This window comes from Gekko japonicus, unplaced genomic scaffold (genome assembly GCF_001447785.1).
Source record: "Gekko japonicus isolate JY-2015 unplaced genomic scaffold, Gekko_japonicus_V1.1 scaffold1162, whole genome shotgun sequence".
Classification (NCBI taxonomy): domain Eukaryota; kingdom Metazoa; phylum Chordata; class Lepidosauria; order Squamata; family Gekkonidae; genus Gekko; species Gekko japonicus.
This window is the reverse complement of record NW_015172038.1, coordinates 145,830-171,763: the sequence shown is the minus strand read 5'-3', so window position 1 is coordinate 171,763 and position 25,934 is coordinate 145,830. Positions and strand designations below refer to the sequence as shown.

Here is a 25,934-nt window from a genome sequence, read left to right as displayed (position 1 = left end):
TATGACAGCCAATGTGACGTAGCAGTCAGGGCTTCAGAGCACGGGAGAGGCTGCAGGTGTGTGGGGGGTGGAAAGCTGAAGAGTGAGGGGAAAATAAAGGTAGGTTGATGATTGGCTGGGAAGAAGATAGGGTTGCCAACTCCAGGTGGGAAATTCCTGGAGAGGTGAGGGATGGAGCCTGGAGAGGGTGAGGTTTCAGGAGGTGTGGGACCTCGGACAGGTACAAAGCCATAGACCACTCAAAATTACAACTGTTCTTTAGGTAGCAGAGATCAGTTCCTCTGGAGAAAATGGTGGGCTCAGTGTCATTATACCCTGCTGAGGTCGCCACAGCAAATTGACACTGAGTTTCCAAGGCCGGGGCACCCGCCCAGAGCCTCTTTCTAGAGGCCGTTGTATTTATTTCCACAACGGGCCTTTTTCCTAGTTCTAATATAAACCCCAGGGGTCCAAGATTCCAAACCATCTTTAAGGTGACACTCTTGAAATAAGTAAGGTTTATGGGTTTCTGTTGCAGAGACCATTTACACTTTAAGCACACAATAGAAAACTAACTTCCATGGCATTGGGTGATTGAGCTCTTGGTTTCATGCAGAAGTTGGATTAGTTTTAAGTTAGAGGCACCAGCGATCCTGAGCCATGGCTTAGCAGGGGACCTGTCGTGAGTCAGCCAGGGCTCAACAATGGTGAGGGGAGAAGGGGAGCCTCATGTAGGCAGCTCTGAGTCAGCAGAAGCCAGCAAGCAGGAAGATGAACTGCTGGCTTCTCAGAATTCACAGCCAACAGCTGGTGCAGGGCCAGCCCTGATCCAGTAGGTGAAACGCGGTTGGTTGCTCCCAGCCCTCCAGTATCACTCACACCCTTAAAGAACAGCAGACAAAGACTAAGAACAGAGATACAGGAGAGATGGCAGAGTACATGCCTCCTGGCCCCAACGCCAGCTGCTTGCTGATAATACAGATGAGTGGTTGCAGGACTAGTCCCAGGCAGCTGGTTGCAGGCATATCCTTTAGACATGTGGCTATAAACACCAACCAAGGGAGTTCTGTTAGGCATGGAAGCAACACGTATGATAGACGCTCAGCTACTGACTCTGCGTTGCCTGATTCTTTGAACGTGACCCTTGGACTGGATAGCTTTACCTAGCCTGACTTCTGGAACCCTGACCTCTGGACTGAACGACTTTGCCTTTGGAATGCCCGCTTGCCTGGCACCTTTGGGGAACAGACACTGCAACCTGAGACCAGAAGCCTGTGTGTCAGTACAGTATCTTCAAATGCAGCCAGTAACTAGAATATGCACCAACCACTACACAGTCTCTAGCTGTCTGCAGCAGCTTGTCGGAGTAGGGGCACATCATAGTCTCCTGGGTCTGTCATGACACAGGCAGAGGTAATATAGGAACACCAGTTTTATTCACCATAGGTAGTAATTTGTCTTAAACACATAATGAGTCATGCCTTTGGCTATCAGTAAGCTATCTCATCTGGAGCCACCCTCAGCAGGATTTGGTCTTTTGCATGCCCCCCCCCCCCCCCCCCACCAACCCCAGGTTTCCTTACCTTCTCCTTCATCAGCATGCTCTTCCTCTTCCATGCTGCATCCTTCTTCTGGCTCAGGTCCCTTACCTTTATGTGGTCACTAGGGGTGTGGGAAAAAAAAACCCCACCAGGCCTTTTCAGGTTCGGGTATATTGAACCCGAAAAATATCAATATTTCCCGATATTCCTGACTCCCAATATCAGTAACCAATATTGGGAATTCCCAGTTTCGGGAACCCGCCAGTTGGAGAAGGTGTTTAAACACTTTCTAGGTGACCTTACAGCTTGGGACTCCATTTGCATGGAACTTGCCTCTTGGGGACTCCATTCGCACAGCGCTGCTTGCAAAAAGCATTTAAATCTGTTTTAAATCCATCTATGCTCATGGTTATCACTATTTCGCCTGGCAGTGAATTCCAAAGTTCAATTACTTGTTGAGTAAAGAAGTATTTTCTGTTGTCTAGCTAGAACCTATCACCCATCAATTTCGTAGGGTGCTCTTGAGTTCTAGCGTTATGCGGGAGAGAGAGAAAGATTTCTCTCTACTTTCTTTATCCCATGCTTAATTTTATAAACCTCTATCATGTACTCCTTAGTCACCTTTTTTCTAAACTTTAAAGTCCAAGACTCATAGGAAAGGTTCTCCAGTCCCTATACAAGCACATCACCGTACTGGCTGTTTTATTCTCAGTCCCTTTCCCAGTAATCCCCAGCATGCAGTTTGCCTTTTCACACTGCTGCACACTCAGTTGACATATTCCTTGAGATATGCACTACAACTGCAAGATCTCTTTCAGTCTCATCCAATTTGGACTACCATCCTGAGCTCTTGGCATACATTGGTGTGGTAATTATATTGTTTGCTACAGTCAGGGGTGGAACTGAGTCGAAAGATGGCAGCTGTCCTCCTTATGCCATGTGTATGTGTCAGGTTCCACAGCCAACAACGGAGTACACACTTATTGGAAAGGTTATACTTTATTGAAGAGCTATAGATGCATTAACAACAAAGGCACTGTTAAGAATGGTGTCGCCCCTACAAGCATAATGGGATATAGGGTATTCGTATGCACTCCCCCCCCTTTCTTAGGCCAATTAGCCACATTCCCGCGTGCGGGAGAAGGAGCCCCAGGCCGTTGCTGAGAACCAAAAGCGCTCCCACGGTTCCCTAGAATCCCAGACACTACACACCACCTGCAGGGCCATAGATAAGCAAGCATTACAGAAGCCAAAAAGGAATGCAGCAGTCCTGGCAAGCTAGCAACCCACCCCCAACCCTTATGGCAGCATAGCTGACAGTATGAGGCTACTGTGCTTGGACAAGGGACTAGCATTCATTGATTCCCAGAAGGGCCTGCTGCTGTTTGCATAGGTGTATTCCTTTCGCAGGGATTGTGCAGTTCATGTAAGCAACTGGTTTCACTTGTGCAAGTATGAAGAAGTTACCTGGCTGTCACATGGCTGTTCCTGAGTGCACCCTTTTACGTTCAAAATCATGTAATACGTTTTGTGTTTTTCCCCTCAGACCTTATTTAGTCAACCTGTTACCCTGCCTAACACGGGTATGCAAGCGGCCTGAAGAATCAGTACAAGAGACGCTGGCTGCAGCAATACCAAAAATCATGTCAGCTTTTGGAAACTTTGCAAATGACAATGAAATTAAGGTACAATTTTTTATTTGTATTATACCAGCGAATGTGTAATAGTACATAAGATTTTTACAAACAATAACTACATCATTGTTTTCCAGTATACAAAATAGGAAGACTAATTAGTGGGGCAAGGAAGCCAAAGAATACGTTTTGTAGAGTTGATGTTGATGCTGGCATCTAGGCGGGTCAAGAAAATTTGTGTCTTGGATTTTTTTAAAAAAAAACCTCTGTCACTGTTGTGTTATCTAAAAACAAAAGGATATGTTTGTTGCCAGAAGTGATATTTTTGTCTTTTCTCCTACCCGCTGGGGAATAGCACAAATTCAGGAATTGGTGAAATATAAAATGAACATGTTGCATCAAGATGTACTCTGGCAGTATATCCCATTTTGCAAGATTCAATCTTTATTTCATTTTTGGGAAGTTGAATAATAGCAATACTCTTTGTATGTTGTCTCACATCTCTCATCCTTATACTACTGACTGCCCCTGCAAGGCGGCAGATCCTTTTTCCCAACTCACTGATGCACAAATACTTTGCAGGTTTCTTTGTCATTTAGTACCCATATTTTTTGTTTATAGTTCAGACACACTCGTGTCTAGGCTGAAAAATGGCAAAGGATTAGCACAGATGCCAGCTGCAATGCGGATCCTCCTTGCATGAGGCCACCTGAAAGATCATCAGGCAGAAAGATTCGAGTAATTTTGGTCACCAGAAAGCCATATAACCCTGTTCACAAGTTACAGGGAACACTCGTATAATCCATGTGTGGTGTACACTTGATTGTTCTTTGTGTGTTGAATAGTTCTCATGTTACAATCAGTACATGTACAGCTGAACATATGAAACAAACCCCTTATTTACCCAGATATCGGTCCTCAGTTTCATTAGTTAAGTGAAAGTGTATTGGCTCTTTCTTAGGCAGGTGGATTCATATTCGGGCAGGATGTATGTGCATTCACTGTGAGATGTGAACACGGCTACTGTTGTTCAGCTTTTCTCCCTTGTCTGGGAGCCTTGTTAGAGGCATTTGCCTGGCTGCTAGCGCTGGCTGAATGGATAGGGGCAGCTAAGCAGTTATAGCCCTTGGAGGTTCCTCCGTCGGTGAGGTGTTCTGCATTCAGAATCCTTCCTCAAATAACACCCAGTCCATATGGGGCTCATGAGCATTACTGCTCTCTTGTGATTCTGAAACATGAAATGCTGAGTTCTTACCTTGTAACTGTCTGTATTCCTGGATTCTTTCCCAGTGCTAAAGTTGGAGGACTTTTGTGGTGTTACAGGTATAATTGATGGGAGGACGTCTGATAGTGGGCACTATGGACTGCTGGTTCCATAATGGATTGGATAACAAGTTTAATTAAATCTAAGTTTGGAAAATTGCTAACACTGTGATGCGGAAAACTGTAACACATTTTACACACAATGTTGCTTCAAAGCACATAGCAGTCAAAATAAAACACAAAAAGCAACCTACTAAGTTTCGATCTCGGTGCCTTTGCAAATATGCAAAATGTTGAGAGGAGTTTCTCTGTCCGTAGGCTTTATTGAAGACTTTTGTAGCTAACCTCAAGAGCAGTTCTCCTACTATCCGTCGAACAGCAGCTGCATCAGCTGTAAGCATCTGCCAGCATTCACGAAGAACACAGTATTTCTATACTTGGCTACTGAATGTACTGTTAGGTAAGGTGGCAAAAACGTAGCTTTTTTTTGTTCGGAAGCCTGATCCAAACCCCTTTCATAAACACTGCTTACTCTCTGATTCAGTACTGGTTCCCCCCCAAATGCACGGTTGCATGTACAAACCCCAGATGGGGTAAGCAGCAATTTCTGTCATCCTCGTGTCTAGGGGGGGGGGTGATCCTGGAGTGTGCTGCCACTTCTGTCCATGGTTATGGCAAATAAAACATCAGTCCACACAAGCTCAGTATGCAAGGAAAATGATTTAACCTGCCGTAGCACATCCTGTAAAGCACTCTAGTTTGATGTTCACCTGGCAGTATTAAAAAGAATGGGGATTTCTCCCAGCCTCTCATGGTCTGATCGTCACTGGTACGTATGCGCCTCACGACAGAACTAGGAGGGGGCAGCAGAGGCCCTGCTGGACTGCTTGTCACCTGCCTGGAGAATTCCAGAGCTTCATAATATCTGCCTGGCCAGTTCCCCATGCATGCATGCAGCCCATTAATGAAAGTACTTCAGCTCTTGGGCCCTGAGGCCTTCACTCTTCACTATTATTACTTCCTGGGTACATTAGCACTTCTGAATCTCAGAATGGTTCACGGCACTTTAATGGGGAGAACATAGAAGGACGATCCTCCCTCAGTGATGGATCAGTGCAAATCTCACAACAGTGTATGTCACATTCTCCTTTTTAAGAAGAAGAAGAAGAAGAGATTGGATTTATACCCCGCCCTTCACTTGGAGTCTCAGAGCGGCTGATAAACTCCTTTCCCTTCCCCTCCCCACAACAGACACCCTGTGAGGTGGGTGGGGTGGAGAGAGCTCTGACACAAACTGCTCTTTCAGGAACAGCTGTGCCAGAGCTTGCGACTGACCCAAGGTCACATCAGCAGGTGCAAGTGGAGGAGTGGGGAATCAAACCCGGTTCTCCCAGATTAGAGTCTGCACACTTGACCACTACACCAAACTGGCTCTCCTTTTGTCTTAAAGACAAAAATAAAATGTCTTTAAATGGTAGGTTGTGTCATGTGGAGAATGGGAAGAGCCTGGATGTTTGCCCTGCTCTGGTGTTGCCTGGCATACCTGAGAATGGCACAGGGTCCCAGAGCTCCTGGGAAAGCATGGCCTTTCCCATTCAATTAAGAGATAGAGGTACTGCGTATAATGCCCATGTGCAAATCAAGAAAGACAGACAGGACATTTTCAGTGCTGGCTGCCTTTCATTGATTCTGTATTAAGCAAAGATTTAAGACTGAGATGCAGGAAAATGCAGCAAAGCAGTAAGCATGGAGCAGTGGTTAAGAGGGGCAGACTCTAATCTGGAGAACCTCACTCCTCCTTCACATGAAGCCTGCTGGGTGACCTTGGGCCAATCACAGTTCTATCAGAACTCTCTCAGCCCCACCTGCCTCACAAGGTTCCTGTTGTGGGGAGAGGAAGGGAAGAAGATTGTAAGCCACTTTGAGACTCCGTAGGGTAGAGAGGAGCAGGGTATAAAAGCCAGCTCTTAATGTGGGATGTTATTTATATTTTATTTATCGTATGGCAGTGTGGGATGTACATGTATATAATGGAGCACTGGTAGAGATACTGAGTTTAGGGCTAAGAGATTTTAGAAAATAGTATATATGGGAGCCGCCCCCTTTTTCAGACACCTTCCATGTGAGAGCAGGCTATCATTTTCAAATTTTGGAAATTTCAAATGTTGCAGGTCAAATGTTGACCTGCAAGGAGATAGCCCACATACTGGGCATGGGGCTCAAGATTCTCAAGCCTTTCTATTGTTGAGTCTCAATGAATGAAAGAGTTGACCTGTTGGAATTAAAATAGGACAGCAATCCAGAAGATGCTTCCTATCCCAAGGTAATTACAGAGAAGAGAACCAGAGTGTGTGAAAAGTTTGTTGCCTGCTCGTGGGCTCTCCAGAGAAAACGTACTGGTGATGTATCTTCTAAATCACGATTGTTAACTTTGCAGGTTTATTGTCTCCCATAGAAGAGGAATATCCCACTGTTCTAATTCTTGGAGTGTTGCTCACTTTAAGGTATCTAATACCTTTACTGCAGCAGCAGGTGAAAGATACAAGTCTGAAAGGTAGCTTTGGCGTGATACGAAAAGAAACTGAGGTTTCTCCTTCCTTCAATCAGCTTATACAGGTAGGATTAAACATTGGGTGCTACTATTTTTAGTTGATGAGCCACTGTTTATATAAAGTTTAACTTTTACGGTGGTTATAAAATGTGCTGCTTCTTTCTCTTCCTGTTAAAAGGGGACAGACGTTCTCTACCCTTTGGTCATTAGAACTCTGTATTCTGAGGTGTGACTCTCTGGCTGGAGTGTGAGGAGCTAGTGTCTTTTGGCCTTCCCAAGCCAGAGCCATCTGCATCTCCAAAACACTGAATGGCCCTGTTCTCTGTGAGATGGCTGATCATTTCCCTGTAGCTTTCCCATGTCTAGCTGGTCTATTGAAATTCTGACGGACATTCTGGGTTGTAGGGCATTTCTCCAGAAGGACATTCATGGTTTCTCTTTTATTCAAGAAAACTGGGTTAGTAGTCTGGCATCCCCTTCCTTATAAGCCATTGAGGGTCCTCCAAATAAATAATCTTATTTTGAACGTATGCTTTTCAGGTAGTTTTTAATATTAGCCGTACCCCTGGGTACCAAAATTATACTAAATCATGGGTAGCTTCCAGTTTTAAATCTATGTACTTTTTAATGTGGGTCTAACTTCACAGTTATTTTAGAAATAAGTATTATCAGGAAAGTAAAACAATGTGTATTGATTTTAGTGTTCTGTTCCTGGTCTAGTTAGTGCATGCTTTAAAAGCCATGTAAAGAGCATCCATTCCTTTCCTGGAGCTTTCGTGATCATTCTTATGCTATCCCTGCATTTCCCTAAATGCTGCTTTTGGATGGGGGGGGGGGGTAGCCCTGTGAAGAGGCATTAAGTGAACACTGGAGTGCCTTCCTACCGGGGCTCAGTCATCCACTGAATCCTGGCCTAATTGTACTCCTTTTGACATCTAGGTTTATGAATTGACCCTACATTATACTCAGCACCGAGATCACAATGTTGTGACTGGTGCATTAGAATTACTACAACAGCTTCTCAGAACACCTCCTCCTGATCTCCTGCTGGCGCTGACTACTGCTGGGGGTATTACCCAAATCAGTGTATCCAAGGATGAGGCTTCCAGCAGAAACCGCAGTGATAGCATAGTAGAACTTATAGGTAAGCTGTTTGTTTTAACTTTTCCAGTAATGCATATCTCAGTAACAAACCAGTATCAGATTTTCAGTTAAAATTCCTATACTTCAGCTAAAATTTCTACATTTATAGTAAGAAGTACATTTTAAAGTTCTTCAAAAAAGCTATTAGTAGTAGTTGTAATAACAATAATAATAATGAATATAAATATAATTTTAGTGCAGTGTGCTTAAGCTTAATCAAAATATCTTAATCAGCTTTTGAGTTCTTGCAGGCTTGCTTGTTGTCTTGGTGGCTATCTTGTATTTCTGTTGATAAAATATTTCCTCTTTAATTGCTAACATTTTGCAAAATGATTTTTTTCTATTTCTGATTGGATTTCTACAAAACAGTAAAGGACTGGATCAGTTTGTTCACACATGTTAGTAGTAACAAGTTTGCAGCATTAGATTTTCTGCTATATAGAAGATAGATTCAGGTGGGTCACCGTGTTGGTCTGAAGCAACAGAACAAAGTTTGAGTCCAGTGGCTCCTTCAAGACCAACAAAGTTTAATTCTGGGTAGAAGCTTTTGTGTGCACACGGAAGCTTATACCCAGAATTAAACTTTGTTGGTCTTAAAGGTGCTACTGGACTCAAACTTTGTTCTTTTGCTGTATAGAAGGTCACTTTTTTGTCAGTAAATGATAACATTTAAGAGGAATAATTCTGGACTGTAGCTAGCAATTGTTTTCTTTTGTTATCTCAGTTTTGGAGGCTGTTAGAATTCTCTCTTGATATTTGCTCTGGTCTGTGGCTTGATCTGTTACTTTCTGTGATTTGCAGCCGGAGGGGGGTCTTCATGCAGCCCTGTTTTCCCCAGAAAACCAAAAGGTGATTATATATCTAGGCAATCACAATCTCTTGCTTTATAGTTTCTGACTTTTTCACTTTTGTGCCTTGATACATATTGGTCTTCATTCACATATCTTGGTTGACTCTTCTTTAATTACATAACTGTTGTAAATGTCGGTGTTTTCTTGGCTTTCGCTTATTGCTGCTAATCGTTTTTCTAAAAATGAACAAATTCCTCAAAAATGTTGCTTGTTGCTATAGTCAAAATTACTATAAGGTCCATAGGACCTTAGCTGAGTGATCTCTAAAAGTGCTTTCTTTTGATGACACCTTGTCTTGGATGAAATGCACATTTTATTTTCTTTTTCATATACTTTTTATTTTGATTTAGTAGTGATTGGAATTTGTTTAAGTCATTCTTACATCTTTCCAATATTTCAGATTTCACTTTAGGTAAAATGGGTTGAATCCTTTGAACTGTGAGCAGAACAGTTTCATGGAATGGATTTTCTCCTGTCCATTTCCTGTGTATCTCCCCCCCCCCCCCCCATCTGTCCCAAGCTGTTCCTGACAGTTGGGCTACGCTCAGAAACAACTTGGTGTTGGGGTAGTGCCAGCATAGTTTAATGGCTAGAGTGCTGAATTGGGACCGGGAGACCCAGATTCAAATCCACTTGCCATAAAACTTATGGGGTGACCTTGGGTCTCCCCCCCCTCTGCTTAGCCTACCTTACAGTGCCGTTGTGAGCATAAAATGGAAGAGTGAGCCATGTATGCCTCCTTGAGCTCATTGGGGAAAGTATGGAATGAAAATGCTCTAAATAAAAACTTGCTATTGTAGAGCGTTGCACTTGAGGGTAGGCTGGCAGACATCATCCCATCTCTTTCTGCGAAGAAACAAGCGCTTGGGAAGGGGGTTTCTGCTGATTCCTCATCTGTACAGCCTCCCCTTCTGTCTCTGAGCTCTCCATTCCCAGGTTTTAGGCTCCAGTTATTCGTGCCTTCTGACTAATGATATAATTTATGGAACTAGAATACTAAGCTGCACTCATGCTTTCCATTCTTAAAGTTGTCTTATGGCTATTTAGCTTCGAGTGAGATCCTTCTGTGGCTAAAAATGTACTACGGTCTTTTAACAACAGGGATCACTTGTTCCTTAGAGAATAGATGTGGGAGCATGCCCTCAGATTGGCTTGTTTCACGCAAGCTGTTTAAATTGTTTTCTTGCATATTTCTTCAACTGGATAAGTACTGTTTGCACATTCTCATATGGATGACACGATTTAGTCTCTAATAAATGTGGATGTGGGGCTCTCTGGTAAGTCTCTTGAGACCTGTGATTCTATGACAACTTCCTGTTCCTCCTTGTTGCCAGATGTTGTCCTCCAATAGAAGCACTTTAAAGCAAGACCATGCCCATGTAGGAAAGGATGTCTATCAGCAGTTCTATTTTATCTCAGGGTTACATCAATGCAGGGAGGGACAACCTTTAGCTGTATAGCTTCTCCATCAGTGGTGGAAGGTATCCAGAAGTGAGTTATGCCCCCCCACACAGACGCACACTTGCTGTGCAGGCCAGGCTATGCAAATTATTTTTGCATTATTTTCACATCCAGCCGGGGTGGGGGAGCTCCAGTGCGCACTTGCCTGGCTCCCTGTCAGATGAACTTCAGATGAACAGAAGTGAAAGTAGCTTCGAGAGTCAGGGCCAGTCAAAGAAAGCATTTAGGCTTATCGAGGAGTGTGGATTGACAAGATGCCCGACTACCCCAAAAGACATTGGGCATGGTGCCCCCATGCTTCTCCAGTGCATTCTGCCAGGATGCCAAGCCAGAGCCGGTATCACTCAGCTGAGCCTCTGGCCACCAGACCATCCACTTTGAGGGCAGGTGTCGTTTCTGTGCCAGCTGCCCAGGTTGAGGGAATGCCTGGGATTCCTCCCGCAGCCTTTTTGTCCATGCTGTCTCCCCAGGTCATGTGAATGTTCAGTGCCCCAACTGCCAAAAGAGCCTGCCAGAATCCCCCCCCCCCCAATGCCTCGGCTGAGAAAGAGGCTTTAAAAAAAAAAAACCCCCCCGCCTCTACCTTAGCAGCTGCAAATGAGGAGGACAGTAGAGCCGCTTTCGATTCTAACATGCCAGTCCCCCTGCAGTGCAATTCCAGCAGGCCAGGAGCGCATCTGAGGCCTAAGAGCTCGTAATTATTGGTGGCAATGAGACTTCTTGTTCAGTGAGTAATCCGCAGAGGGACAGGGAGGTGCAAAGATCCCAAGGTTCTGGATCCTCCCTTTCCTCCCCTCAAGGGTTTTTGATGGGGTGCCCCTACATCCTGATATTTGCTCCTGAGGGGCTTCTAAAGAGCAGGAGGGGAAATTGAAACTGCAGACACAGAGGCCGCTCCCCTTGTCATCCTCATCGTCTGCCTCCCTTAAGAGGTGGCTGTGAGGAGTGTGTTCAGTAAGAAAAGGATGATGGAGACCAGATTTAAAGGTTGGAAAAGAAATAGAGAGTTTATTGAGGGATTTGGTACAATATTAGGGAGGCGGAAGCTTACCCTAAGCAAATATTAAATCCGCTCACAGACAAACCACAAACAGCCAGAAGGTAACCGGAACTTCTTCAGTTTGGAGCAAGAGTTATGTTTAAGCTAGAAATGTAAATGTGGGGAAAATCTGGACAAAGGGAGACTGGCTAGCAGTTAGGCAACCCAGTGGTGCCTTGGAAGTAAAAGGGGAGGAAGAAAAATATCCAGGCCTGTTGCTGAAGGGAAAAGATGGGTGACAGTCCAGTCCAGAACTGGGTGATGAAAAGCAGGGTTCAAAGGAAGGGAAAGCCCTGTGATTTCAGCAAGAGTAAGGAAGTAGACCAGCTGTGGGCCTGGGGTAACAAGTAGAATCCAGAAATGAGCTTACAAAGGTTTGGGGGCTGAGAGGTGGTTTTACTTGAGACGAGGACAGTGTCTCTGCTCTGAGGGGATTGGGGTCAGGCTAGAAAGCTGGAATCTTATTGGAAGGTTTGAATTTTATGGGAATGGGAAGTAGAAAGAACTCCAAATATGGGTATAATTTACAAGTCTAGGAAAAGTCAACCTCAGGCGATTAGATTACCCGAGAGCTGTCTATCTCAGGCCTGTTGGACAAAGGCTGGGTGGTGGCTTGAAGACCATCCTTGGGTGTATTATTCAGTTGCCCGAGTGGCTAAGGAATGGCTGATCCTCTGGCCTCACTTGTGGTTATTTTCAGAGGGTAACCTTGTTGGTCTGCAGTAGAACAGCTAAGTTTGAGTTTAAGAGCACCTTAGAGACCAACAAGGTTTTTAACTTGCTTCTCCAGTAATAATGTTGGATCCAGTATAACCCCAGGGCTCTTGGCTGAGTCAGCAAGTGTCGGTTGAACTCCATCAAAAAGTGGGGAGAACAAAGTCCTTCAAGACTTCCACCTTCCCCATAATCATCACCTCTGTCTTTCCATAGTTTAGTTCCAATTTGTTCACTTTTAGCCAGTTAACCACAATTCAGTGTGTTCACCACAGCAGCCAGGAGATTTGGACAAGGCTTTCTTCCAACTCAGGCTAGCCCATAAGATGGCCCCTTACCTAGATATGGCTGATCTGGCCATCTGGATCCACATCACAGTAACATCAGGACTAGACTACTGTAAAGCACTGTACATTGGTCTCCCCCAAAATCAACTCAGAAGGTCCGACTGGTGCAGAATGCCACAGCTAGGCCGTGATTGGGAGCTAGGTAGAGCATGCATATCACTCCCATTCTGCAGACACTTCATTGGTTGCCCTTACCAGGCTTGATTTAAGGTATTGGCTGTTACATATAAAGCCGGGCCTTCTTCAGGTGCCAGCCTGCAAATGGGCAAAACAAAGAACTTTGTGTGTGTCCCCCCCCCCATACACACACGCTTCCTCTGCTGTGGCCCCCACCTTGTGGAATGGCCTGCCAGAGGAGGTCAGGAAGGCTCCTGCCCTCCTGCCTTTCCACAAACGAGGCAAAACTGAGTTCTTCAGGAGGGCTTGAATAGGGCTGTACTGTACAAAATGGTTCACAAACATACTTGGATAAATGATTAGGGACTGCCCTTTTTTTCAAGAACAGCCCTGATAGAACTATGGCTTGCCCAAGGTCATCGAGCAGGTGCAAGTGGAGGAGTGGGGAATCAAACCCGGTTCTCCCAAATTAGAATCCGCGCACTTAACCACGACACCAAACTGGTTCTTTTGAGAGTTCAAGCTCCTTTTGGCAGATGCAAGACATGAGGCTTTCAGAGAACCCTGCCTTGTAAGATAGATTCCTGGATTGTCCTAGGAGGTCAATATTGTCAGAAAACCTTAATCTTTACACATGACCTGAATTTGATGATCCCTCAGGAAGCCAAAGAATAGGACTATCACGGGAGTGATGACCCCAGGGGAACCTGGCTAGTTCCCTGTGAGTCCATTTTTCTGGTACCTCATTTCAGTTACTCAGTTTTAATGTGAAACATGGTTTCTCTCCCACAATCTATGACAGCATATGGCCAGAGAAGTCATGAAGCTGACCTGAAAACATGGCTTTCCTTGTCTCTTTGAGATCACTGTTAATTTTAGTATCCATCTCTTTTGCTTTGACAGCCCTCTGTTTCCATTTTTTCTGTTATTATTGGCAGCTGCAGCTGCCGGGACACGAGTTGTTGATTTATCTTGGCAAGCTGGTGGTTAATACCAACAAGTTGCTCCAGAATCGGCTTGGTGGCTTCCGCTATGAGTTCCATAATATTCACTTCCCTTCTTCTCGGAGTTGTTTTCGCTGACTTTTTTAGAGTGTCCGCCATTTTAACACTTTATTTTCAATATAAAATCGTTTTCTCCCCGGCTCTGAAAATTGCTTATACACTGTTTAATCGCTTAGATGCTTTCTTCATAGGCCAAGTGTTCCAACCCTTTTATCATTCTAGTTGCCCTTTTCTGCACTTTCCCCAGTGCTATAATATCCTTTCTGAAGTGTGGTGACCAGAATTGCACACAGTATTCCAAATGAGGTTGCACCATCAATTTATACAGGGGCATTATGATACTTTTCCTTTAAGTTTCCTCTTTACATGTCCCCTCATTTCAGAGAAATTACCCCTTTTAAAGTTAATGGGGCAACTCCCTATTTATAAAAATGTTAAATAACTTCTCCATATAGGCCCTGCTTTCTGATCTGGGAGTGATAAACATGCCTGGCTCTGGTGGGCGATCTGAGCAGGGGCTCTTGTTGCCTCTGTTCCATTCTGCAAAACTAGCAAAAAGTACAGAAAAATATTGAACAATGTGTTGGATCCAGCCTGGTTTCCCTCAGGGGGTACAAAGTCCCACCCCAACTGCAGCCCATGGATAGGCTTGCCAAGTCCCCCCGAGGGGCGGGTTAGGGTTGCCAAGTCGGCTCCAGGTCGGCTCCTGGCGCATGCGCGCGCCGCATGCACATCACAGGGGAAGTGACGTCATGACGCCAGGCACACTGGGGGCGGGGCCACGACCATACAAGGGAAAACCATAGAGTTTTCCCTTGTATGGCCATGGCCCCGCCCCCAGCGTGCCCGGCGTCATAACGTCACTTCCCTGTGACGTGCACGCTGGGGCAGGGTTCCCCCCGGAGCCCGGGGGGTGGCCTCTGGGGTGGGGGGATTTGGCAGCCCTAGGGCGGGTAAACCCCTGCCCGAGAGGCCCGTTACCCGATGCCAGCAAATCAGGCCCCGGGGGGAGCTTTATGATGACTAGTATAAAAACTAAACAAATGACTGTGTTGTTTTTACCAGCTAAAGTTGTTCTAGGGGAAGAAGACGGTTTGGAAGATGAAACTGAAACAAGATCTGAAGTCAGCAACACAGATTTTGTAGGTAGGCCTGCTTTGCTGCAAAAATCTCTTCAGTCCTTCCTTCTGTGTTTTTATCAGTCATAAAAACATGACATTAAAACCTGAATATAGCTTAATATGGTTATGTAAACTACATGAGAAGATTGCATCAGCCTTAGAGTAAAACTGGTCTGAGAATATTCAGGGCATATTGTTTTTGTGTTCAGTTTCTGTAGTGCTATTTTGGTAAGTATTTGTGTCCCTGAGCTTGCGGCTATATCAGGAGCACACAGTGCAGCTGCTGAAAGTCACTGTCATGCTTGTGTTTTTCCTGTGAAGGAGATTGACTGGATGGGAAAGGAGAAAATTTGAACATCTGGAAAGGCTCGCTAGGTGGGGTGTGCATCTATGCATCTCCCTCCAGCAGACCTTTGATCTTGTCTTCATGCTACTGCTACTCATGTTGTCTGTTTCTCCCCAAACTTGTTTCTGAATGACTGACAGCCCAGTCTCTTGAAAGCAGAGCTTCCCCTTGTCACTGCAGTCTTGGAGGGAAGGGGGATGGCGGCGTGGTTTTCTTGCGCTTCTTACCCCACTGTTATGGCTGTCTTCTATGGGGCTGTATACTGTGTCATGCAGAACCTCTGCTTCCATTTACACTCCCTTCCATAATCATGCAAAGATTGGTAATCCATGTAGCTTATCAATGCTGCATGCAGCAGTTACGTGGCAGTGCACCCAGTTCTCAGGAAAGTTAAATGGCCCACTTTCCTTTCTCCATCTGCTTCAGGCCTCTCATGCTTTTCTTGGTCTTAATATCTCCTTGCCCTGACCTGGATAGCCTAGGCTTGCCCAGTCTCATCACGCCTCAGAAGTTAAGGAGGGGCGACCCTGGTTAGTGCTTGAATGGGAGACCACAAAGGAAGCCCAGGGTTGCTGCACAGTGGCAAGCAGTGGCAAACCACCCTTGAATGTTCTTTGCTTTGAAAACCCTATGGGGTCACGATACATGGGCTGTGACTTGGTGGTGCTTTTCACCAACAGTATCTCCTCACCATGTGATTTTTCTCTTCTTGGGGCTACCAGCTGGGGGCAGCTAGCACATATTGCTCATTTAACACTTCCCTCTCCCCCTGCAGTCTATTCTGTAATGTGGCATATAGATATGGGTTGCAGCACAGGAAAAGTGGAATGCATGAGTAGAGCTGTTGTACTGCTGTGCAGAACCGGATTTATGTACAAGCTAAGAAAACTGGAGCTTATCAAGGCCTCTTTAACCCAGTGGACAAATGGTTTCTGTTTATAGACAAAATGGCCATAGATAGAGCAAATTGCAAACGATGGTCATTTTACAAATACAGGACCTTTTTAAGCTGCTATTAAGAATGCTTCTATTTAGTTTTTTCTTTGATGCTTTTATATGCCTTCTCATAAATAACTTTTAAGTGCTGTTTTTTTTATTTATGATTCAGTAATACTGTTTGTATGATCAGATTGTTATCTTATGGTTGTTTCATTGTATTTGTTTAAAAGTTTAATAAAATTAATAAAAAAGGAAGGAAAACTGGCGCTTAGGGTCTCCAATTATGAGTGGCAGCCTCTAAATAAAACAACAAGAACTGAATTACTGTTTCTTGGTAATGCTCTGAGGCCTTTTAAACTTGACATAACTTATGGCCTCAACATGTCTTAACATGGCCCTGCTGCTATGTAATGAATGGGTTTAGGAGCTTCTTGTAAAGAGCCTTGGTGTCTTAACTCTGTTTTGTTGCTTTTAAAACACAAAGTGCCTTGCAAAGGTATTTTTGTGGAGACGCATAAGGATGGTTAAAATGCTGATAGCATTGTGCTTGTGTGTGTGATTTTCAAGTGTTGTTTTTCATGAGATTTTGTTAGTTTGGATGGCAAAATTTTTGTGGAGACGCATAAGGATGGTTAAAATGCTGATAGCATTGTGCTTGTGTGTGTGATTTTCAAGTGTTGTTTTTCATGAGATTTTGTTAGTTTGGATGGCAAAGCTTCATTATGTGAAGCTAAAGGGAGGGAATTTTGTGCTCATGCAAGGAGGGTTTTTGTAATTTTTGCCCCCTCCTGCAGCCCCTTGTGCATTATGCCAACAGGATCCTCGGAGAAACTTGTGGGAGTACCTTGGTCCGTGTGAACGGTTGAGGAGGCAATGGCCACCAGGGCTTGAGTTGCTGGTAAAAGGTTGTTTGAAGGTGTGAAAGTGAACCAGAAATGTGCTGCTGTATGTATAAGGGATGTAGCCTAATGCTATTTGCTCTGGTAGGCAAAATGTGATTCAGTGTCTCCCTTGAGCTTTCTGCCCCCCCCCCCCCCCCCCCCCCCAGCTTCTATGAAGAGTGAGCTGACAGGCGAGTTGGCTTCATCCTCAGGTGTGTCAACAGCAGGATCGGTCATGAGTTCAGTGGCTGATTCCTCCAACCGCGACATCATAACTGAGCAGCCCCGCTCTCAGCACACCTTGCAGCCAGAGTCCGACTTGACCAGCTGTGATTTGACGAGTGCAGCCATAAAAGGAGATGCCGAGGAGGACCTTCTGAGTGGCAGCTCCAGCCAAGTCAGCGCTGTCCCATCAGACCCAGTAGTAGACGTGGACTGCAGCACTCAGGCCTCCTCTCCCATCAGTGACAGTTCCCAGACAACGACAGAAGGACCTGATTCGGCTGTCACACCTGACAGTTCTGATATGGTATGTGCTCGGGGGGCGGGGGGGGCGTCCAAGTGCTTGATAAAGTGGGGAATGGCTTGCTGATCAGTTCTGCCTCTTAGTTTCTCAGTGGAGGGCCCACATCAGGACATAATCTGCTTTCTGTTGTCAATAGGAATATAAACATTGCCAGTTTTTAAAACTTCTGACAACTTGGCATCATTTTAGTACTTAAACGGAAGCTGTAGTTTTCATGGCACTGAACATTTTTCTTTAAATTTGTGTGGTTGCCTTCCAAATCTAGCTGCCTGTCTAGTTCCAGGTGGCTGGGCCATGCCCATCTGCATTTCCTCCCCAGGATCCTTGTTGGCAAAAGGGGAGGAGTCTGAGTCAGTGCTCTTCCGGCTGCTGCCACCCCTATTATTATTACTATTATTGTTGTTAGTATCATTATCATTATCTTTATTATTATTAACTTTATTTACAGTCTGCCTTTCTGGCTGTGACGCAAGGCAGATTATAACATTAAAAAACAGTGCAATAGGAACAGTATAAGACATAATAAACAGCATAGTAAGATTGGATTATAAAGTTAGAAAGTGCAATGCAATAAAATAGTATTAAACAAGATATATAAGAAATACAAAAACTGGATTACAGAAATTAGAAAACACGGCAGTAAAAACAAGATGCTGGATATAACAAAGCTGCATAAGCACCAGTCTTTGTTACTTTGTAAGGGAGTCCTCCTGGACAGCTGTGTTTTATAAAAATGTCCTCCTGAACAAGTCTGTCTCACACATTTTGTAGAATGGTAGACGTGTGGGAGCCTCCCTTGCCTGCTCAGGCATCCCATTCCACAAAATGGGAGATTCCATTTTAGTCATTGCAGAATGGCACATTCAGAACGCTTTGCTCAGATGACTGCAGCTGTTGCTTTGGGGCCATACTGTTTCAGATCTGGCTTATTCTCAGATTTTGGGTCAGAACCGGCCAAGGTGCATGGTCTGTGTGTGTAAGAGGAAAGTTTGTTAGCCAGATAATAGGGAGATGGGCAGACTGCCGAGCTAAAATGTGTGATCCTCTGAGGGTTTTGCGCAGCAGTGTAAAGTTACAAAAGAATACATAAATCAGCTGAGATTTGCCTTGTGCTGCTAAACTAAACTGTTCTTAAAGTTCACTTAATGTATCATTTAGATTCTAGAGAGTGCTGAAAACCAGTATTCTGGGATGCAGATTGGCCAGCTGCAGGATGAAGAAGATGAAGCCTCAAATGTCCTCCAGGATGAGACTGTTGATCCTTTCAGAAATTCCTGTCTTGGTATGTTGAGTAAGGGGAGAACTTGTGCGAAGGTGCCCTCCAAAGTGGGTCTTTCCTGTTAGGTCCAAATGACCTCTGGAAAATGGCAGCTGGGGGTTGGGGAGCCTTGTGCATGTACCCTGTGGGGACATAAGGGTGTTAGCCAAATTGCCTTAATTATTAATAAACTAGGAATAAGGCCTGTTGTGGAAATAAATACAACGAGCTCTAGAAAGAGCCTCTGGGTGGGTGCCCTGGCCTTGGACACTCAGCATCAGTTTGCTGTGTTGACCTCAGCAGGGCATAATGACACAGAGTCCACCATTTTCTCCAGGGGAACTGATCTCTGCCATCTGAAGAGCAGCTGTAATTCTGAGTGATCTCCAGCCCTCATCTGGAGATTAGCAGCAGTTGTTCCCCAGGAGGAAATGGCTGGTTTGGAGGGTGGAGTCTAGGGCATTGCACCTGTCTGGGGTCCCACCCCTCCTCAAACCTCACCCTCTTCAGGCTCCACCCCTCAAATCTCCAGGAATTTCCCAACCTGGAGCTGGCAACCCTATATCCTTTCCAGCCACCATCAATTTGCCGTTATCTGCCCCTCTGACTTCCGCTTTCCATCTCCTCCCCCCCTCTCTCCTGGAGAGCAGTTGTAATTCTTTTTTTTTATGCCCCCCAGAGGGGATTTTTGTTGCATTTTCTATAAACTACAATGAAAAGAAGGGAAAGGGTTGTCCACATCTATGGAGAAAGGAAAGAAAACCACTAATAACTAAAACCCCAAGTATAGGAGATCATTACATCAGCTTATATAAGTGTTAATCTAAGATGCTAGTATTACATTGAACGTAGTCGATTAAGCTAAGTTATTTATATTTTTAACCATTTTTTTTAACTGTTTAAAGACAACCCCAAGAGCATCATTTACAGTATATGCTTTATGGCACCATTCAGAGTTCTTCAGCCTTCACTTTGTTTTATCTTTTCTAATCCTCAATTGGTATTCTCGCTTCAGGGCCGCCACCCCCTTTTCTGAAGCAGAGTCCTCGTCGGAAGGCACTGAGTCCATTCCGTCACTAAGTTTGCTGTCATCTTCTTCCTTAGCGTCCTCTTCTGGTTCACCCAGTTGCAGACTCATAAACTCAGGTGCTTTGGAAACAAAGTCAATCTTTTCTTTTTTATCCTGTAGTTTGAAAATGACCTCTTCCGGGGTCAACCATCTGTATGGGATGCTGTTTGTTTATAGAAAGAGGATAAAAGTCCTTGTACTTCTTTCTCTTCTTCCTTATTTCAAATGGAATATCTTTTAAAATCCTGATAGTATTGCCTCCGATTTTCAGTGGTGTTCCTGAAGTCGCTTTCAAAATTAAATCCCTTACGTGTCTGTTTGAGAATCTCACCACTATCTCCAGGCAGATTATTTTTTTTATGTAAATGGAATAGCCCCTGTAGACCACATCCATTTCGCTTATAAGATATTCCGCTTTTAAATCTGTAACTGGAGCTAATCAGCATTTTGCTTTTACTCGACTCAGTTTTCGTTGTTGGTCATAAGACCTCGCTTAGAGTCCTTTTAAAATGCTCGATCTCAGATGCTTGTCCCGGTCAGCAGCTCTAGTTCCATTCGGACGCATAGCAGCAGGACCTTTGGGGCAGGAGAGTGCCTCAATTCCCCAGCAACGCACTGGTGAAGAGGCCACTGTCCAAAAGCCCCATGGCTAAGAGCCTTTCGCAAAGGCTCCGGGGAGTGGCGAACAATCCCCCCCCCCAACCACTAGCGTGCAGATCGCACCCCCGGGAGGTGCGTCCACCAGCATGTCGCCATAAACCGGAAGTCGAGCAGTTGTAATTCTGATTTATCTCCAGCCCTCACCTGGGGATTGGCAAAAATGGTTCCCCAGGAAGAAATGGCTGGTTTGGAGAGTGGAGTCTATGGCGCTGTACTGTCTGAGGTCCCACCCCTCAAACCTCACCCGCTCCAGGCTCCACCCCTCATATCTCCACGAATTTCCCAACCTGGAGTTGGCAACCCTATCTCCTTCCCAGCCAATCATCAACCTACCTTTATTTGCCCCTCTGACTTCAGCTTTCCATCCCTCCCCCCTAAAACTGCTACCCTGCTCTGAAACCCTGACTGCTATGTCACACTGGCTGTTATAGGGGGGGCATCTCAGCAGGGTATAAGGACACAGAATCCACCATTTTCTCCAGGGGAACTGATCTCTGCCATCTGGAGAGCAGTTGTAATTCTGAGTGATCTTTACCCCTCACCTGGAGATTGCCAACAATGGTTCCGTAGGAGGAAAAGTAGTCTTTCTCTGCAGTGGGGACCAAAGCAGCTTACATCATTCTCCTCTCCCCCTTTTGATCTGCACCCACTCAGCTTCCACAGCAAGAACCTGGGTCTGGCAGACCCTGCTCTGAAGTGCAAACTGCTACACCACACTGGCTATGGTATCGCATGGTATCATAACTGAACTCCAGACAACAGATTTCTTTCTCTCCCCCTGGAGAAAATAACTGCTTTGGAGGGGTGGACTCTATGGCATTCTGTTCAGCTGAGGCCTCTCTCCTCTCCAAACCCTGGCTTCCATAGACTGTATCACAAACTCTCCAGGACTTTCCCAGCCTGGAGCTAGCAACCCTAGTCAGGACTTGCCCCAATAAGTTCCCCACAAAGGCCTGGAAATGGCCTCCTGGGTTTCCCTTTTACAGACAGTACCAAGTTTGGTTGCCTAGCAACAGCCACTGAGGGAAAAGTTACTCCCACAGGAGCCAAGCAGGAGAAGTGTCTTCGTCAGGACAGACAGCTGTTTTGGCAGTTATTCAGACAGGGAACAGTGGTTGAAATGGCATTGGGTGGGGAAGAGGAGCGGACCTAGCACCCGGCCAATGACACGTGATTACACTTGAGTGGCAGTTGATTGGCCAGTGGCTGATGGAGCGCCCAGCACAGCCAATGGGAGAGCTGGAAATGGCCAACGTGTCAGGAGAACTATATATGTGGGGAATTATGAGTATTAAATGGCAATAGGCATTAACTACAGGACCATAACCTATATATACAGGAGTCAGAGTTCCCATGACCCAGAAATAGACACAGAGACTGGATTGCTAAAGCAATTATTTCTTTACTAAAGGTTTTTCAAGCAAAAAAAATTAAAATCAAGCATTCATACGATACAGGGCTAAGAATACAGATTAGAAAGTATAGAGATGTTTGCATGAGCAGGAAATATCATTGGTTGGGTGATACTTTACCTTTCCAGCGAGACACTTGGATCATGCAGCGAAAAATAACACAATAAGGGAAAAGGGATTGTGGGCTGACCAGCAACACATGTGGACTGATTCCAAACTGGCTGAGAATGAAACCAAGCAAGGTAGGGTGGGGCTAGGAGAGGAAGAAGCAAGCGAGCAAAGGCACAAGGCTCTCCTTAAATAGCCAAATTTGTGACCTGAAGCAAAGTGGCCATGTGGTCACTGGTTCCCAGGAAGTTTGAAACTAACACAATGCTAGCACTGGGCAATACAAAAGTGTTGGATCCCCAAGCATCGAGAATAAATCCACGTTTTCAAGAAAAGCAAAATTTTATTTCAAAGCGTTGAAGACATACTCAAACACGTTCTTTGTTAGAACTGGGGATACACAGTTAACAGCCAATGGGAGAGCTGGAAATGGCCAACGTGTCAGGAGAACTATATATGTGGGGAATTATGAGTATTAAATGGCAATAGGCATTAACTACAGGACCATAACCTATATATACAGGAGTCAGAGTTCCCATGACCCAGAAATAGACACAGAGACTGGATTGCTAAAGCAATTATTTCTTTACTAAAGGTTTTTCAAGCAAAAAAAATTAAAATCAAGCATTCATACGATACAGGGCTAAGAATACAGATTAGAAAGTATAGAGATGTTTGCATGAGCAGGAAATATCATTGGTTGGGTGATACTTTACCTTTCCAGCGAGACACTTGGATCATGCAGCGAAAAATAACACAATAAGGGAAAAGGGATTGTGGGCTGACCAGCAACACATGTGGACTGATTCCAAACTGGCTGAGAATGAAACCAAGCAAGGTAGGGTGGGGCTAGGAGAGGAAGAAGCAAGCGAGCAAAGGCACAAGGCTCTCCTTAAATAGCCAAATTTGTGACCTGAAGCAAAGTGGCCATGTGGTCACTGGTTCCCAGGAAGTTTGAAACTAACACAATGCTAGCACTGGGCAATACAAAAGAAATGTCAGTTGGGCAGTTTAGACGTGATGGTTGGCAGGGAGTGACACCTCTTGGAAGAATGGAGTAAGACAAAGGAAAGGGTGGAGACATCCAATCACGTTGCTCGTCTGATGCTTCACATTAAGGATCGGGTGCTAGGCAGAGGTGTTACCTGGATGGATGGCAGGAAGCCTTAATCGCTGTTATTGTCTTCCGCTGGGCTACAGTCTTTGAGAACGACTTGGTGGTGCTTGGTGGAGAGCAGATTCCTTCATGGCTGCTTGCAGGAACATCTGTCCTCTGTCAAGGCATGTCTCTCCTCTCTGACCTGCTACTGCTTCTGTGTTCATGGAGTCCAGGGCTGATGGGCTGCATCACAGTCCTTGCGCCGGTGCAGGGTTGCAGGGGCAGAAGTCCTCTGTAGTCTCTGGGTTCTAACTGACTTGGCATGCTTCTTGGGCACAAGGCTTCCCTTGACCACAGTGTACGTTCCGAAGTCCAGCATTGGGCACTTCAAATGGACCACAGTTCTGTCCATTGCCCTGGCACACACTTCTTCACAGTCCAGTAAAGCAGTGATTATTAAAAGAGTCTTTAAGAATGCCATCTGAAACGGCTGGCATGGCAGCAAGGTGAAGCAGTGCAGAGGGGAATCGGGCAAAATCATCACCACCAGATTTCTGTCCCAACACTTGGTGGGGCATGGCAGTTTACCCACAGGGTCAATAATCCGTTATCAGCTTTTGGTGGTCACAAGGGGCTACTGGGGGAAGGCAAGAAAGATCTGCTTTAGTTTGTAGGATCTGACTGTAAAATGCTACTGTTCTTTGGTGTATGAAATACACTTAAGCGTAATAGTCTGTGTCCTGCTTTCTTTGTGAAGCCCTTCAGCAGTCCCATTTGTTAAAGAGCATGGGTCATAGTAGACAGCCGTCGGACAGCAGTGTGGACAGATTTGTGTCAAAAGAAGAAACAGAGCCTGGTGATCATGAAAATAAGGTAAGACTTCTGCTCGCGTTCAAAGGTTATACAAGTTCAATTGAAAACCTGTTGTGTGGAACCTGTTAGCAAAAGTGAAATGATTGTCTTTCACTTTTCCACGTAGTAGAATCCGGAGTAGGTCTTGGGCTTGCTTCCACTCACTCACACATTGTTAGCAGGTGTGACCTGAGGAGGATGCCCTTGGACAGTATACAGGAAAAGGGTGCTGAGGGAAGGAGGACCTTGGCTGCTGCCAGCAACAGGTAATGCTAAGAAAGGTGTAGCAGCTCACTTGATGGTACTCAGTCTTGGTGCTGGCAGTGTGCTGAGGGGTTCTGAACAAAGAAGGAAAAACACAAAGGGAAGTTAACTTTTCTTCTTTCCCTAAGGTAGTGGCCTTGAGTTAGGTGCAGGGCGCAGCTGGGATCTCACAGAAACAGAGCAAATTATTCCATTTATTTTTAAAGGAGTTATTTAGACAAAAGTTTAAGGCCAAAGAGGAAACAGGTGGAATTCAGAACAAGTCCAGTCATGATTGATTCAGATGAAACACAAATGTGAAGATAAATAAAAGTCTGAACACATTGGACAGCTAAACATGTGCTTTAACTTAATTGGGAGTACCTTGAATGCGGACTCTTATAATCTGTCATGGTTTGTGGAGACTCCAGTAGTTTTTCACTAGTCTGTTTGGGGGTTAGCTTATTGGAAGAGGATCAAGCTACAGTTGTGGTGAATCCTCATTTTTTTAAAAAGTGAAAAATAAAAAATACCTGGTTTAGAAACTTTTTTCATTGGTTTGCTGTGGAATTCAATTTTTTGTCCTTGGTGAAATCTTGGTTTTTGGTTGAAGCTATCTTCCATTTTTGTTCCTTTCCCATGATCACAGTTGTTCGACAGGAATTGCATTATTCTAATAATAGTAATAGCCTTTATAGTTTCCTAACAAGGATAATTTTTTTTAAAAATAGCTTTCCAGAATAAAAGGAGACATAGGCCATTCTACGGATGGAAGTGCTGCTCCGCTGGTTCACTGTGTGCGCCTCCTGTCAGCCTCTTTTCTGCTTACAGGGGAGAAAGGTGGTAAGTTGAAGCAAACACACATGCTAAAAACAAAACCCTTATGCTTGATCCCATTCAGCCTCCTTGGCCTCTGACTGGTTCACGCTCTGACGGTGAGGCTGACCTGCAGAGCATTTAAGTGAATGTTTAAGTAATATTGTTTCAACCAGGATTATCACCAGATGCTGTCAGAGCTGGAATTTTAGTGAGTCAGATTTTAACCTCATGGATCAGGAGGGATATTGTGGGGGTGGGGTAGGGTGGGTGGGTGTCATGGTATCTGGAATCCATGGTAGGATCTGCATTTTCAGTAGGTAATCACATTTTTTGAGAGTTTGGACATTGCTACTCTATTAATCTACATAATATAACACATATTTTTAAATACTGCTTGATGCTTTGATAACTGTTTGAAATATTAGAGTGTACCCTGTGTGTGTATGTTTGCATCGTGTAACAAAGTGAAGTGCTTTACGTGAAATTTACATTTGACTTCCGTAGTGCGGGTGCCTGACAAAGAGGTTCGGGTCAGCGTCAAAGCCTTAGCAGTCAGCTGCGTGGGAGCAGCTGTTGCTCTCCACCCTGAAGCCTTCTTCAGCAAGCTGTATAAGACACCTCTCGAAGCTAAGGAAGAAGGATATGGTATGTTGAGATTTATACCACTATTTCATTACGCTTTGTTGAATATCTGGTTTTGGCTCCCTCAGAAATTGCTAGAGATCTTGTCTTCACGGAATAGAGACTGTGTTATTCATAAGTACACTCAGTCGCTGCCGCCAAACTCAAGGAAATAGTGATTCTCCCACGCCACCAGAAACTGCTACTCTTCTACATTATGGGAGGGCAAGAAAGGGGTCTCTGTACTTTGCCACTGCTAGAGGCCCAGCAGCAGGGTGTCACAAGAGAACAGCAAGGATGTAAAGATGCTCATTTTTAGCCAGATAGGAATCTGCA

General features: G+C 44.8%; 1 protein-coding gene across 1 annotated transcript in view; it reads left to right on the top strand.

Moving 5' to 3' along the window:
- The window catches only part of HTT (huntingtin), a 153,458-nt gene that overhangs the window by 20,307 nt on the left and 107,217 nt on the right, over positions 1-25,934 (top strand). Inside the window, 11 exon segments of the mRNA XM_015420645.1 lie at positions 3,067-3,205; positions 4,736-4,877; positions 6,855-7,033; positions 7,908-8,112; positions 8,913-8,960; positions 14,710-14,790; positions 17,099-17,460; positions 18,616-18,739; positions 23,821-23,936; positions 24,890-25,001; positions 25,482-25,622. Coding sequence (XP_015276131.1) covers positions 3,067-3,205; positions 4,736-4,877; positions 6,855-7,033; positions 7,908-8,112; positions 8,913-8,960; positions 14,710-14,790; positions 17,099-17,460; positions 18,616-18,739; positions 23,821-23,936; positions 24,890-25,001; positions 25,482-25,622 — 1,649 coding nt within the window.